Source organism: Geospiza fortis, unplaced genomic scaffold, assembly GCF_000277835.1.
Source record: "Geospiza fortis unplaced genomic scaffold, GeoFor_1.0 scaffold172, whole genome shotgun sequence".
Classification (NCBI taxonomy): domain Eukaryota; kingdom Metazoa; phylum Chordata; class Aves; order Passeriformes; family Thraupidae; genus Geospiza; species Geospiza fortis.
In genome coordinates this window covers 365,162-380,594 of record NW_005054309.1, presented here as the reverse complement: position 1 = coordinate 380,594, position 15,433 = coordinate 365,162, and the positions used below count along the sequence as shown (strand labels likewise).

The following is a 15,433-nucleotide window of genomic DNA, read 5'->3' as shown; positions in this document are numbered from 1 at the left end:
AGTGATCAGGGAACTATGGCAGTGTTTGCATGAAGCCTGAGTAAGCATGTTGCTGCAGGTAACTGTGGCTGGGAAGTCTGCTTTCTGAGGCATTATTTGGAGTGCCTAGGAGTGTGCTATCTCATACCATTTTAACAAGAACTAAAGCTTGCACATGGCCCTTAGAAAATTAAGGAATGTAGCACAAAAGGCTGAACTCCAACGAGATGATTCATCCCTCCCCCCTTCTCCACCTGACTGTTCATAGGGGTTTGTACAACTATTGAGTTTGTGTTTTAGATAGCCCTAAGGTAAAAATCAGCTTTCAGTAGAAAACTTTGGATTGACATCTCTAGTTTTAATGGTGTATTTCTGGGCATTGTGATGAATTCTGACTGACAGGGCTTTCCTTTTTACTAGAGGAAAGATGATGCATTCACTGCAGTAAATTCCGAATTTCTGCCTCTGTGGTTAACTAACCATAACATAGAAGTAGCACAGCAAGCAGTAAGAATGTTTATAGGCAAGGAAGGGATTAAGAAAGAAAGGAAAAAAAAAGGGATGGGGAGAACTCAAGTCTAAACACAATCCAGAGCAAAAGGAGCAACAACCATGAGCTTTCAAATATCAAAGCCATGAAAACATGAGTTGGAGATAGAAGTCACTTTAATGTAGAACAGGAGGATTTATTATAAGATATTAACACATTTTTGTGGTCATTTCATACTGTAGGTTTCATCAAAATACAAATTAAAAATAGATTTGTGTCCAGAAAGATGTTGGAATTATTTTTGTTGCTGCAGTTGAAATTTGATATTATATGTGCACATTTGTAATTGGGAAGGGAAAGCTTTTTGATTTGCTCAAAGTACTCATGTACTCTGGCACAGACAGACATGAACATTTTTAAAATTCTGTGCTAAAATTATTGTTTCTTTACAGGTGAATACGTATTCGAATGTCTCAAAATAAATTTATCTTCAAAACCATAAGCAAGACAGGTTTTGTGGACAGAGGCCACATCTTTAGTAAACCAATTAACACAGCTGGAAAATACAAGAAAACCTTTTCTTGCCTCTAGGAGTGTGTTTGAAATAAGTCAGTAATACACTTTGCTTTTGTAATTTGTGTTTCTTATTTGGGATTATTTGGTCTGACATCAGGAGATTTGCTTGATAACTTGTTTCAGCTGTTTCATTTTAGCACTGTTTATTTCTAGCTAAGCTTGGGTATCTGAGGCAGCAATCAGAAAGCAAACCTTCCTTGTAAGACTGAATATTTCAGGGAGGTTCCCTTCTGGCCAGGTTATGATAGCAGGAAAAGCAAACTCTATCTGTGCCTGCATCTTTCTGCATTCACAGTGTATTCCAAATCCTCATTACAGTTCAATTAGTCTGGTTTTGAGCCTTTTAGATTTGGGATCACAGGATTAATGAAAAGAAAATGAGCGGGTAGCAATATCATTTCATATGGAGATAAGGAGAGACTGAGCATGAATGAGGATCTCAAGACATCTGAATAAAGAATTTCCTCATTCTGTCAGTGAAGTTTTAAGGGATATGGAGGGAGGATTATGGGAATATTCATGACCAGATCAAGAGGCATAATGAGTTGATGTATGAACCAGCTTATCTTTTAGGTAAACATGGGGTAAATGGGAAATAGAATAACCATTCATGGCCCCTAGGCCTGTGAATTTTACTGTTCTAAGATGGAAACAAGGGTTTAGTTACAGTTATTCTTCATTGATTTAATTTGATTTTTGATCAGTGTTTAACAGGTGCTGGAAGAATTGCTTATTTGTAACTTTAGATCTGCATTGGAGCTAGCAAAGAGCACATCATCTTTCTAGAATCCAGTGTAAGCAATATGTGTATTAAAATTTACACAGTACCTTGTAATAAGTGTAGCACTTTTGTTAAAGTCCCCTTTGTGACATGGGAGCATTGTATAAAAGAGCTTGGGTAGTTCAACCAGTTACAGAAGTAATTTGCTAGCAAGCTGAATGCTTTTAATCTGTAGTTTACTTATCCTTGGAAAAACACAGTATCACAAGACATAGAGCAACAGGTCTCTAAGTCTACCCCTGTTCTGCAATAAGTATTCTTACCTGAAACCCAGATGCTTTTCTGTGTTTGGCATGCTGATAAACTTGCCTCAAAGAGTAATTGCAATTTACAAGTACAGATTGTTACAAACACTCACAGCTTGATCTAAGTGTCAGTCAAAACCCTACAAATGTGGGTACAGAGCTTGTGCATTTCACTTTCCCTAAAGTTGGGTAAAGTCTGCTTCTTGAGCTGTGGGAATGATTAGTTGGTGCTAATGAAACCGTGGACAGTTACCCAGAACTGCAGGGCCTGCACTTGCACTCCTCTTCTAGAATTCGATCCAAGCACTTATATTTACTATTTATTAAGATGAGTGTTGTGTAAATGCATAACTCTGCCCTCAGCCTATTTCAAAAGTGAACCAGTTCAGCAGACTGCTTCTCTGAGCTACAGAATGGACTTGCAGAAGTGTGTTACAGGTTGCCTGGGATCTGCTGCTGCAAAAGGCTTTACCATGGCTAAAAATACAGGGCATGGCATGAATAATTGCAGCTATTTGGCACTCATTGTAGCTGTTCTTTTTTAAGAATAGCCAGCATATTATTTCAAAGTATTAAATTACTTCAGGACCTCATAATTACTACAGTTAAGTAATCATTTCAATTCAGTCCAAGTATAAAAACTAATAAAGTGCTCATAGTATGCAGTCAATTTTAGTATACATGTTCTCTGAGCAAACACAGCTGATTCAGTATATTCTGGTGGAATACATATTTGCTATCCTGTTATTTTAATATGCCTTAATTAGAAAATTAGAATAGATTTGTTGGCACAAACCTTTTTTTAAGGGTGAAATAATAATTACAGGGTTTTGCTGATGCTATTAATTTTCAGAGCTGGAATATTTCATTAGCAAGAGGTTGAGAAAGGAAAATACTTGCATTTAATACTGCTAAATCTGCCTGCTTTCACTTGGTCTAATGGCTTGATCAATACAAAAAACACACTTGGGAAAACATGCTGCAATTGGGAGAAAAGGTGCCACAGAAAACCACTGAAAGCACAATGTAAAGAGATCTTCTGAGTTGCGAGATCTCATTCCCAGTTATCACAGGCAACTGCTGTTCATTTTGGAGAGCAGGGTCCAAGATTAATGATCTGTAAACCCAGAATCATTATAGAATATTTGGGGTTGGAAGGGACAGTAAAGATCGTCTCGTTCCAACTTCTTGCCATGGTCAGGGTACACCTTCCAGGTTGGTCAAAGCACCATGCAGCATAGTGTGGTAAAAAAAAAAGTTATTTCTGTCCAAAATAGTAGAATGTTATTTCAAAGGCTGATTTTGTAAACATTCATAGAGCAACAGTATTGGAAGCTGAGATAATTAAGTTAATTAAGTTGCCTGAATTAATGTCATAGAAATAATATTTTCTACACTAGAGGTTTATATACTGGCATACAATGCATATTCTTTTTTTATTTAAGAAATAGTAGTGAAAACACTTTGAATGTGCTCAGTAGGGAGAAGTGATCATAGGACTACCTTTTTTTTCATTGGTGGCTTTCAAAGGTTCTGCTGAACTGAATCAGATTTTTTTTTAACCTGGTAAAAATCAGCTACTACTGTTTCTTTATTGCCAAGGTACAGCTTTTGCCCTCACACTGACTGTAATCTTCATTTAATGTCAAAGTACCTTAAAAGAAAAAAAAATCAGCTGAAATTCAATAAGCTTCTTTGGTGTTTTCTCTAGGACTTGAGTGTGATTCAGCTTCACTGTACTTGTGTTTGTCGATAAGCACCACTGGGGAGGGCATGCTGAAGTGTTGAAAGTGTCAGAGGCTTACCCTTCATCACCTCAGAGTTGCAAGATAAAGAGAGAAACTTGAGGTTTCTTCATACCTCATGAAGGCTATTTTCCATACTTTATTTCAAATGCTCACTAAAATTCTCCACTTCTGTTAGAACAGGACTGGAGGGGTTTGTTAAGTTGTTGTTGTTGTTATTATTACTCTTACTCTAAAATGAATTTTATGTTTGTTTGTGGGGTTGTCATTTTGTTAGATCAAACTTTCAGTTCCTGTATCTACATTAGTGTTCTCTTTAGAGGTCATTTTTTTCTGCTTTTGCTTACATATCCCATTTAAAGCTGATTGTTCTATTTTTCTTTTTGTTTTGCTGTTACTTCAGCTCAGCAAAGTTGATAACATATGGTATTGATAAAGAGAAGAAAAAATAAAAGTTTTATTTAAAAAGCTCAATCCCTGTATCTCAGACAAGGGAACATATGGCTTTAATCCAATAGTATTTTTAGCTTGGAAAAAAATATTTGTCTGTGTTTATGCTCATCTGACTTATTTTTGTCTGTCCTATTGCTCTCCCCTCTTCCTTCATATTTCTGAAGTGTGTGTTTTTCATGCCTATAATCACACACAGAAGGAGCTTCAAATGAGGATGTGGTGAGATAGAATCAGGAAATCTCACGGGGTTTGGATTCCAGCTGTGTTCTAAATCTTGCTTCATAAGCAATTTAATAAATCAAATAGGTTATATGATGACAAATGTTGTATGGAATTGAGAAAAGAATGGAAAAATGCCTAAACCCCTGGATTTTTTGCAATCTATTTTGCCTTTTCATTCCTAGTAACTATTTGTAGTTGTGGTCAAGTCTTGTTTTGTTAGGGAAGTAAACTCCTAGATTTAGTTTTTGTATAAAATGAGATTCTGCCCACATCCATCTGGTTACTACTGAAATGCAAGAAAATAAAATGCAAGTTTTAAACATTCTTAACATCATGTGTGCCCTTTGGAGGAGATGTCCTGAATACTGACATGTGGTTCCCTGAAATTCTCTTGGGTGAAAGGGCATGAGCTTTCAACTTTATTTGGAATGATTAGTGGTGTTTGTTACACTTGCTGTGGAGAATGAGGACATTTGGTTAAAGAAGAAAGGGCCTAGTGGGCATTATTTAAAACCAAACAGTTCCCTGCGTGTAACAAGTGTACATAGTTCTGCTGTGCGTGATCTGATGGAAATTTCAGGTTTTTGAAATACATTTCTAGTATTGGATTCCTTCAGGAAATTTTTGAATTATTGAATTAGCAGGATAATCATAAAATGTATCTGTAGGACTTCTTTGAACAGGACAGGATTTCCTTTTTTTCTGATGCAGAAAAATGTTGTAAACCTCTGTAATTGAGAAACAAAATGCTTAGGGTAATATCGATGACAACATTAATTTTTGTTTGTGTTTGCATGTTTTGTTCATGGTTTTTGTGTGGGTTTTCCTTTCTTTTGGTACCTGTCCTCAGGTACTTAATAGTAATAAGTATTTGAACAGGGATCTTTTTATTTCCACCAGAAAAAGTTCGCGAAATCCAGGAGAAGCTTGAAGCCTTCATAGAAGCCCTCCATCAAGAAAAGTAGATTGTTCAAGCAGGTAATCATGTTTTGATCATGAAGAGATTGCTGCAGTTATTTCATTGATCTATATAAAATTACCCATCTCATTTAAATGCATGTTTTCATACAGACTTTGTGAAAATTCCTATTCGTTTTATTTCATTCTCCATCTGCTGCTGCTTCTTGCTTCTAGTCTGCAGAATGATGCTTGCTGCTTTTACACTACAAGCAGATATGAAACTTAGTAAAAATACAATTACTGACCAGTTATTTAAGTATTGTGAATCATTGTAGGCTATTTGATTACTCTCAGTTCAATATTTTTACTTGTATTATGAGAAGAAAGCATACCTAGCTGGAATCAAAATTAATGGAACACTTTTCTATGGAAGCATTTTGGTTCTTTTGTTTTTTCTTAAAGACACTGTATATCATTAGCAAAAATATTTGCATACAAGTAATTTCCAAATCTCATTTCTATTAATTCTAAAATCCATATGCTCAAGTGCTGTCATATATTTGTACATATTTTAAAATAATTGTCATTCTGTTTCAACAGCAACTTCACACAAGAATGCAACCTTCTCCAGGATACCGTGCACAAAGACTGAATTGAAATGGCTTTTGTGTCCCATTCTCTTTCCTATCTTTTGGGGAGCATCCTGAAATGTTGAAGGAGAAAGAAAATAATGTCTCGTGGGATTGAGAAGTTCAGTTAAAGTCCACCTGCTCATTTAATTTTTGAAGCTACATGCACAGAAGAATCTGATTTGTGTATTAATGAGATAGCTTGGGAGCTTGCTGAAGTTGTACATTTAAGGATTTTTTTTCCTGAAAGGGGAAAAAAGCTTGTTATTTTTAGTATGTGTCTTGTATGGTAGAGCTGGATCAGATTCATAAAATGATTTTATCTGTTGTCATTTTCTTGCCTGCAGATGATGCTGGGAGTTTGACATAACATTTTAGTATTTGTATGTACATTAAAATGCCCTTCTAAGTAATGCCATTTGTATCTGTTATGCTCTGTGTTGAAGCATTTGCTGATCACTGTGGTACAGATTTAAAAGCATTGTATTGACATCCTGAGAGGAAGTGGTGGATTTTGTTAAACTCCTAAACTATTTAGAGATGTCAGCCGAGCAATTCTTGTAGTTCTTTCACCTGAAAGCACAGACTGCTATTCAATGACACCTTAAAAGGTTTAGGCTCAGGAAATAATGTCAGCAGCTGGTCCTTTTACCTGTTCTTTCCTGATATACGTTGTTACTCTTGAATGTCAGCCGATTACATTTCATTTCTGGGATTGCACAGACTCAGATTTCCTTGTTAACTCCTCCCTTCACCATAGGTACAGAGTAACGTGATGGAATAGGTGTGAAATGTAAAAAGAATGTACAATTCCAACTTCTCCTTAAAAAAAAGGAAAAAATTCATTTATTTAATTTTTACTAATAGCTACTTTAAGACCAAAATCACTTTCTATAAGAATGTCATGCACAAGGTCCTTCTACACCCACTTGATGTCTATCATTCAGTAAAATTAGTAAGGCACTGAACACTGCCTTTCTGTTTTGCCATAGAAATGTTACTTCAGACAAATTTAAGCATGATATAAGCTCTCTATCATAGGTGCCTGGTGGTTAATCACCACCACATTTCTCTGCCCACACTTTGCCACAAATGATCTGGATAGACTTCTGAATACTTGTGTGGAAGAAGGTGTTCGGCCTGAAACAGTTTGTGTTGCAGTTGTCTGATTATGTACATTGAAAAACTGACCTGGATTTATTTTCCCTTTTGAAAAGACAATTGATTTTGATATGTAGAAATGAAAAGAGAGGAATCTGAATGTTTTCCAACAGATATTCTTTTGGTTTGCTCTGAGAGGAAACAATACAAGGTTTGGAAAGATGTTCCCCAAATGTTTGGACATAAAATATTCAGCCACGTGGACAAAAAGTTAACATAGAACTTAAAATTATGTTGAAAGGTTGAGTATTTCAGGATGATCTAACAGAATGTTTGGAGATTTTCTGTTCAAAATTAATTCCTGAAAATGAGTGTTTAAGAACTGAAAAATTTAAAAATGGCTTTTGTCATGACCATCCTCTGAAGATAACTTCAGAAATGTAAGTTTGCCCAACTTTGAAGGCAGATACCTTTGTGTATAGCAAGTGAAAGAAGTCTGTACTTTGTAAAAAAACAACAAACGAAGAAACAAACAAAAACTTTTGCATTTATTTGCATTTACCTAGAGATCACTGTTTGAAACTTCTGTGTAATGTAAATGTTACAGAGTATCGCATCCAGTGGCCCAATGCTCATTTCTTTTAGTGTGATGTTCCTATGGGTTTAGTTCCAACTTCTCTGTGCTGCTCATCTAAGACTTAGCATGATGTATTCCATGGAAACTAGGTATTTATTGAATATAAATGTAACTGAAGGAATAATAAAATGTGGGTTTTGAACATGGTGTTATTGCACCTAACTGAGAAGTCACTTTGACCTTCTTTTTCTCGTTTGTTAAGTTGTGAACAAGTGTACATTAATGATACCAGTATATGTTAATGATATCAAAATGTCTGATTGAGAGGAGCTGGGTCAGCACCAGGTCAGTGGTGACTATACCTACTGTTATCTTTGCTATATAAATTAATGTACCATTTATACAATACATTTAGACAAAGATCTTATATCAACCAGCATAAGAAGGATTTGCTGAATATTACAACAGTACTGAGACAGAAAACACAATTATTTGAACTGCCTAAAATTCATGTGGTACTGAAGAGTATGTTATTCCAAACTGGTTTGCACAAGTTCACGATATTTTTCTGTATTTCATAGGCTACCTTCAGATTCTGGAGACAGCAATTCATTGTAAGGAGCAATGGCTAATCTGAAATTTCTGTATCTTTTAAAGTTTAGGAGGAGAATCACCTAATGTAAATATTGTTGTTGTTCCATAAATGTATATTTAATTTCCAAAGCATATTCATTACTATCATGTAGATATGCGAAGTTATTTCTGGTTTTTATAAAATGAACCATTTACAAGCCAAGGTTTAAATACTAATGGCCAAGAGGTATTATGACACTTTTTCGTAAAAATTATACAAATAATGTCTTTTCAAATGTCAGAAATTACTCCTTCTCAGTGGTTACTAGTAACCTCATCCTAAGTTACCAGACTATGAGAGGAATTAATATTTTGGAAATGTTTATAAGTGTAAAAACCAAACATAGAGGGTGAATACATCAATGAAGTTCTTGGTTATTTCACACACTGGTATGCTCTTTCATCATCAAAGCCACATGAATCTGGTTCTTTGCTGAGTATATTTTGAACATAAGCTGAGTTATGATGTAGTTCCAAGGCTAAAGGTTTTGTGAATTTTCATGTATCTTAATGTAGCTTAGTAATTCTTAACAATTGTATTTAAAAAGATGCAAGAGATTTCATAATTTGAAATGTCAAAATTTGGGGATTTCTATCTGAAAAAACTTACCATCTTAGTGATTTACCATATCTCAGGAACCTTTTTCTTTTTAAATGTCAGTCTAAAGTTCTTGGATCCTGTTCTATTTTTTAATTAGTCCAGTAATCCATCTTCCCTTGCAGTAATCTTTATAGACCATGATCAATCACTTGGTAGTTTTTATTCAGTAAGATAAATTAAATGTATTATAAAACCTTTGCAAGATAGGTAATTCCTAAAGCTGTAGTTTCACAAGTGCTATGAGTTCTAGATGGCTGTTATCACAGAGCTCTCACAGCATGTAGCTGTTGCCAGGAATTTTTTAGTATAAAGTACTATATAGAAAGGATGGGAAGAAGCTGAAATGGTACAGAGATTGTAATGGTTGTTTATACTGTGGTGCCAGAATGGAAAACCCATGCATATTTCTGTGTATACAAATCTTGGTTGCATCTGCCATCACCTCAGTGCTTCAGCACATCAGAAGGTGAAATTATCCAGGCTGTTCTGTAAGAAGTGCTGAAAGTCAGAGACATGATTTTAGTTTTGACTAGTAGTGATTGAGGAAGTAGTTCTGAAGGTACTGATGAAACAGTCCTGGAGCCAAACTCACAAACTGTTCTAGAAACATTTCTGAAATTGACTCAAGTTTCTTGGGACTGGCTTTAGGTGCTGTTCCAGTGCCAATTCCAGAAATATTTCTAGTCCTATCTGCTGAAAGGCAGTTCATTGCACATAGCTGCAAATGCTTGTGTATTTGTGTTGCAGAACACTGATAGAAGACTGTTTATTGGCTGCTCTTGGAAGTCTGTAGGCTCCAAGAGGACTTCCAGAGCAGTGGTGATTTCCCAATATGACTTTAATCTGGCTTTCTAAACTATCTTTGGTAGTGACAACCAGCAAAGTCAGCTTTGCTCCGGTTTTTCACCCAAAGGACAGCAACAAACTTTTTGAAGGTTAGTCACTGTGGTGCAATAACACCTTGCCTTGTACCATTACTAATATAGGGGAAGATGTGAAGTTTGAATTAACAGGGTCTTTTGTAATAAAGTTTTAGGATAGAAGCTTGAGTGTTACATCCATTTTAGAGACCTTTTCAGGAAACACCTGACTAACTAAGTGAGCATTACTGGACAAGACTGACAGCTGCTACATCCTTAAAACTGCAAAGGCCAAGCATGTTTGTGCTCTATTACTGCCAACCGTACAATTTGGAAGTGACAGAAGCTCTACCTTGGAGTGAATCTGCACACTCATGTTTCATAAAGGATCATCTCTTCCAGACTGCTGGAAAACAGTAAATTGCACAACAAAATTCTCTTTAGATCTAGATATTATTTCACTACAGAAATGATGACTGAAAATCATTTTCACTTCTGTTTCAAGCAACTGCCCTCTCTTTGCCAGCCTCATGAAATAAGTATTAAGGTAACAGTATGCCCCCTATATTTAAGAACATTGGAAACAGTGTTTGCCTCATGTCCACAAGCCAATTGCCTGTAGCTTTTGATGTTTAGAGATGGAACATTCATTGCAGCCTTCTTTACAATGAGTCTGTTCTGGTTCATGTGAAAATCAACATCCTTTCTTGTGTTGCTGCCTGACAGGATGCTACAATACTATTAGCATTTGCAAAGGGTTTGCTCTGTCTAATAGTGCAACCCCCAGATCACAGGCTGCTCAGTTTGTGTTTCTCTATTATGTGAAAGACACAAAGAAGCTGAAGGCTGGCAAAGGCCTGTCAAATCTTGTAATGTAGCGAGCGACCCCAGAGCTTCATTCCGCTTTATATCATTCCTTGTTCCCCATCCCACCCCTCTCCTTGAATGGGCTCTGAGGTAGGTAAATGAATTCAGGGGTATGGTAGGCGGATGATTCCTTTCTGACCTTGTTCCTGTACCATTTGTTTCCAGGCTTGTTGGAGGGAAAAGGACATATCTGAACCTTTTGTTTCAAATAATTTTCTCGCAGGTTGGGGAGTTAATGCAGACCTTGTCTGAACTCACCCGAGCGGAAAGTGCTCTGGGTACAAGTCTTGACACGCTTGGTCCCTTGGAATTGCCAGATTAAAGGAGAAGGCAGTGAATTGGAATTCTTTCACATTTGGCATTGCTTAAACACCTGGACACCTTTTTTTTCCCCCCAGTATGCACGTGTTTATATCCTCTGTTGTGCCTTGGAACATCTGTCTTAAGAGCAGCCAAGAAGCAAACAAAGAATGACCTTTGAACAGCCCAGTGTTATGTGTTTTAGCTGGGCAGGAGGTGAGGCTGAGGCAAAAGCTGACTACAGCACACACCAAACACCAGTGGCTTTCAAAGGAGTATTTCAGACTGATGTCTGAAATTGGCACTGCACTTCTTGAAGAGCGTCAGGTTTGTTTTAGGGATTGATCTTGGATCATGTCTTTGATGGTAAGGAAGGCAAAGCTTTCCTGCTTGCCAGGACTGAATCTTGGGAGCAGTGACACTTTACACCACAGTTGTCTGAGCTCTGCATCCTTGAAGATACTTTTGTAGAAAGAAGACCAGAGGAATGTAACCAGTAGCAAAACATGAGGAGGGAATACCACTACAGCTGTCCTGCAGAGTCATAAATGTGCCCTCTGCACTGTCAGTGCCATGAGATTTGGAGGACTGTTCATACCTCCTGAGTAATAGATTCCAAAGGTCTCAAACAGAGCACCAATTATAGAATCATAGTCTTTCCTGAGTTGGAAGGCACACAAAAAGATCATTGAAATACAGCTTCTGGCCCTGCAAAAATACTGTTTTCTCCAAGTCTTCATTGCACACGGTAAGTCTGCTGTGCCTGAAGTGTCCAGTTCAAGTCCCCATCTGCCCAGGCCAGCACAAAGCTGGTGAGAGGCCTGTTTGTCATTTGAGTCCATCACTTTGTGGGGCAGGCATCCTTTCCTAAAGGCTCCACAAGCCAAAACAGCCATTGGGACAAATCTGTAAGAGCATCAGCCCTCAGAGTTGATACAAAAGACACAGGCATAAAGGGGATGAATGAGGATGGTCATACCCCATCTTGCCTTAAAAAATGTAGATACTAATGATTTTCTGTTGGTAGACTGTAGCCTGAAAGTACAAGCATAAGGGATGTTACCTATCACATCCATGCCTATGCATATTAACATACTTTCTGCATACAGCTATACACTAATAATAATGACATGTTATGGAGTAAGTAGTTTTAAGTTTGAAAAGCAAACTTCTACATCCTGAATAGATTTGTGGCATCCCCAAAACAAACTCTGCTCATGCTTTATTTGTGATTCCTCTGTGCTATGTCTCTATAGCTCAGGGGGATGATGAGTTCATCGAACAGTTGTAGTCTCAAACTCACCTAAACTGAAAGTTATTTGCATGTGCAAACTATTTTGTAATTTGGGACTAATTATGGACTAAATTTTTTATCCAAATGGATAAAAGCTCTGCTGCCCCACATTCCTGGATTCCTTGCTAAAACACTTAATGCTTTCACAAGATTCCAGTATTGCAGATGCATAGCTTTGTGTAGGCCATCCTTACTATCTCACAAGCAAGACCAGCAGGAATATTATCTGTATAAGGCCCTTCAAATATACATATAAATAACTAAATTGTTTTAATCTCCCAACAGTAACAAGGAAGACAATGTTATCCCTTTTGTCCTTATTGTAACTCTGCTCTCACCAATGGTCAGAAGATTAATTTTTATCTGGAAGTTCTGATTAATTAGATCTTTTTGCAATGCAGCAGTTTTTAAGCTATTAAATGTTTCTTTTATGACCCAAGACTCGTTACCACTGGAAACTATTGCTATAAGGAGAATAAGAGCTTCCCTTTTAAAAAGTCCTGTTTTCCCTCCTGTCAGCTTGTGCAAAATCCATCCCTTCAGCTGGAGGAAATAACACATCCCTTGTCAGACAAAGAAAATCATTTTCCACTGCCTAGTGCCTGAAAATTGGAATTCCATAAAGCTTGTGGAAGTACAGCTAGCCGTAGGTTATCTGGTGAGGTTCATTTCTGGACCCTGCTTTGTTGGATGTTTTTGCACACTCTGTTTGCTTTCCTTGCCAGCACAACCTCCTTCCCTGTCCTTCTCTGCCCTATGGGCATGAAAATTACACCCTCACCAGGTGACATTCTCTGGCCTGTGAGGTGCTGAACGTCAGATCAGATGCTTGCGATAATCTGTCTTGAAAATATATGGTAAAATTTCTCTACTACTGCTCATGTCCCTTTTCAGTTTTATTTTTAATGTCTTGGTTTTAGCTACAGACGTGTATCACATTTTATAAATATACGCATATCTCAACATCTATATTACATATGCATAATTATGCAAGAAAAAAACATGCTGAGTGCCTCAGAAATCATGACTTGCTGACTGATCTCTGCCTAGCCCAAACCAGAATTTATCTAATCCAGTCTGAAAGACAAATGCCACTAGTAGATGAGTAACAGAGAAGAAACATTGGAGAGTGGTTCATGGCAAGACGCTGTTTTCATGTGGAAACAAGAGAATATTATAGCACTTGCTGAAGCTTAGAGCAACTCCCAGATCCTCACTGAAATCAAGCTCTGTGATGAAAAGGGCTGTAGCCAGTTGGGCCAAGAGATGGGGATTATGAGAATATTCATGACTCCTGAGAATCAGCAGGTGAGACCTAATGCACACTATTGCCCCTCACCCCTTTCCCCAGCTCATCCTTTTGGTAAACAGTACATAAAGGCTGAGTTCCCAGAGTGACTGAACTCAGTTCCTGATCCTTTTTTTTTCTCCTCTTTTTTTCACCTCCATTCTTTATAAAAAAGATTGCAGTGGTTTTGCCACTTGTCCCAAGCAGAAGCACGGAATCTCCTTTTCATTTCTAAAAAGCAACTGTGTGGCCAAACCAGAAGTCTTGTGACATTACTTAAGAAAGCAGAATGGTATCTTAGCATCCAAGGCCTCTTTTAAAACTTAGTGAAAAGCCTTTCTGAGAGCTTGGATAAGCTGGAGAGGAATCTCTGTGACATATGTGCATTGTCTTAGAAAAGCATGGGTTGGAGCCAACTGTGGGCCTCTGCCTTTAATATACTGGGTATTTGTCATGCCTGTTTTGGTGTGCTTGCTAGTCAGCAAAGACCCTTGTGCAGAATCCATGCAGTTGGAAGAAGCTGCAGTATGGGGTTGATGCAGGACACTGTTCCAGGCCAGTGAGGGGCAGGGGATGCTCTGTGAAAGGGAGATGCCTTGGGCAAGATGGGCAAAAGTGTTTTGCCAGCTTTTCTTCAGTGCAGCACAAGGGCGTATTCTATAGCAGATTACATCAATGAAGGTTTTGTAAAATTGTCTCACTGTCATGTAGGTGAAGAGGGATTCTCACAAATGCTGATCCTGTCCTCATTCTGACGGCTTTTACCTGCAGGCATGAAGTTGCATGCTCAGCCTGGTGGGATAGGGATGCTTGTCAGGTCTTTAGCTGAAGTCGAAGTGTTGTCATCCCTTTGAAGCCTGAAACAGTGCCTGCAGTAAACAGAGGACACCATGCTAGATCTCTGCTCCAGCTAAGTGTTGTTGCTTGCTTTATCTCTGCAGGAATGTGTCAGCCCATTCTGCTGGTGTGTGACTCTCTTGTACATGGATTGCAGCTATAGATCGGTGATTTGGCAGTGGGAGGTGTTGCAGTGAATGCAAGCACAGGACATTTAGGCTGCTGTCAGCCTCAGGCCTGTGCCACTTTTCCAGGACTGGGTGAAATTGGAGTACCAATCCTCCCTATATGTGCCCTGATATATGACAAGGGCAGGCACTTTTCCAGGCCCGTCAGCCTTCCCAGCAGGGATAGATAGTCAGCTCAAGCCTTTCTGGCTGTGCTGAGGCAGGTGATTGCAGAATTATGGTTTTGTAAAAATGTACCCTCATGCCAAAATTTGCTGTAGCCTAAGGCTTGCAGGACATCTGTCCATGAAGCCAGAGTGATTATTCTGCAGTAAGGCAAAGGTAACATCTTGTTAAAGGTTTTCAGCCTTTCCAGGAAGGATGGTTACATCATTTTAAATCCCTCTTGGAATTTCAGTCTGCAGGAGCTGTAGTGCCTGGCTCTGACAAAACTGTTGTTACAAACTTGCTTTCAAAGTGTCTCGGCATAAGGCTGTTTGTTTGTTGTGTCCCTGTGACAACAACTAAACAATACTTCAACAGTTCTTTCTGTTAATCTGAATGTAACTAATAGCACTTAATTCTATGGCTGGAATTTGGTCCCCAACAATTGAAACTGAACTGCTGTCTGCTCAATATAGTTTTTCTAGTAACTGATGCATCTAGGTCAACAAACTGACAGGCGTTGCTCATTTTACTGCTTGGCAAATATTGAACTAAAGTCTTGAGCACTGTAACACTGTTGACAATTGCAGGATAAAAGCATTGTCCTCCTTTGTTACCATGAAGTGCACCTTCACGTCTGATTCTGGCATAACACACTTGGTAAACAACACGGGATGTTGTGCTCTGGAGTCCCAAGTGTTTGCTCTGACAATATAAACTTAC

The 15,433-nt window shown here is 38.0% G+C and overlaps 1 protein-coding gene across 4 annotated transcripts in view; it reads left to right on the top strand.

The window, feature by feature from the left end:
• The window catches only part of OPA1 (OPA1 mitochondrial dynamin like GTPase), a 46,038-nt gene extending 38,118 nt beyond the window's left edge, over positions 1-7,920 (top strand). For all 4 annotated transcript variants that reach the window (XM_014312313.2, XM_031055353.1, XM_031055354.1 and 1 more), the window contains 2 exons: positions 5,392-5,469; positions 5,992-7,920. In XM_014312313.2, coding sequence (XP_014167788.1) covers positions 5,392-5,456 — 65 coding nt within the window. In that variant the 3' untranslated portion in view covers positions 5,457-5,469; positions 5,992-7,920. The remainder of the gene's footprint in view (positions 1-5,391; positions 5,470-5,991) is intronic.
• Positions 7,921-15,433: the final 7,513 nt, after the last annotated feature.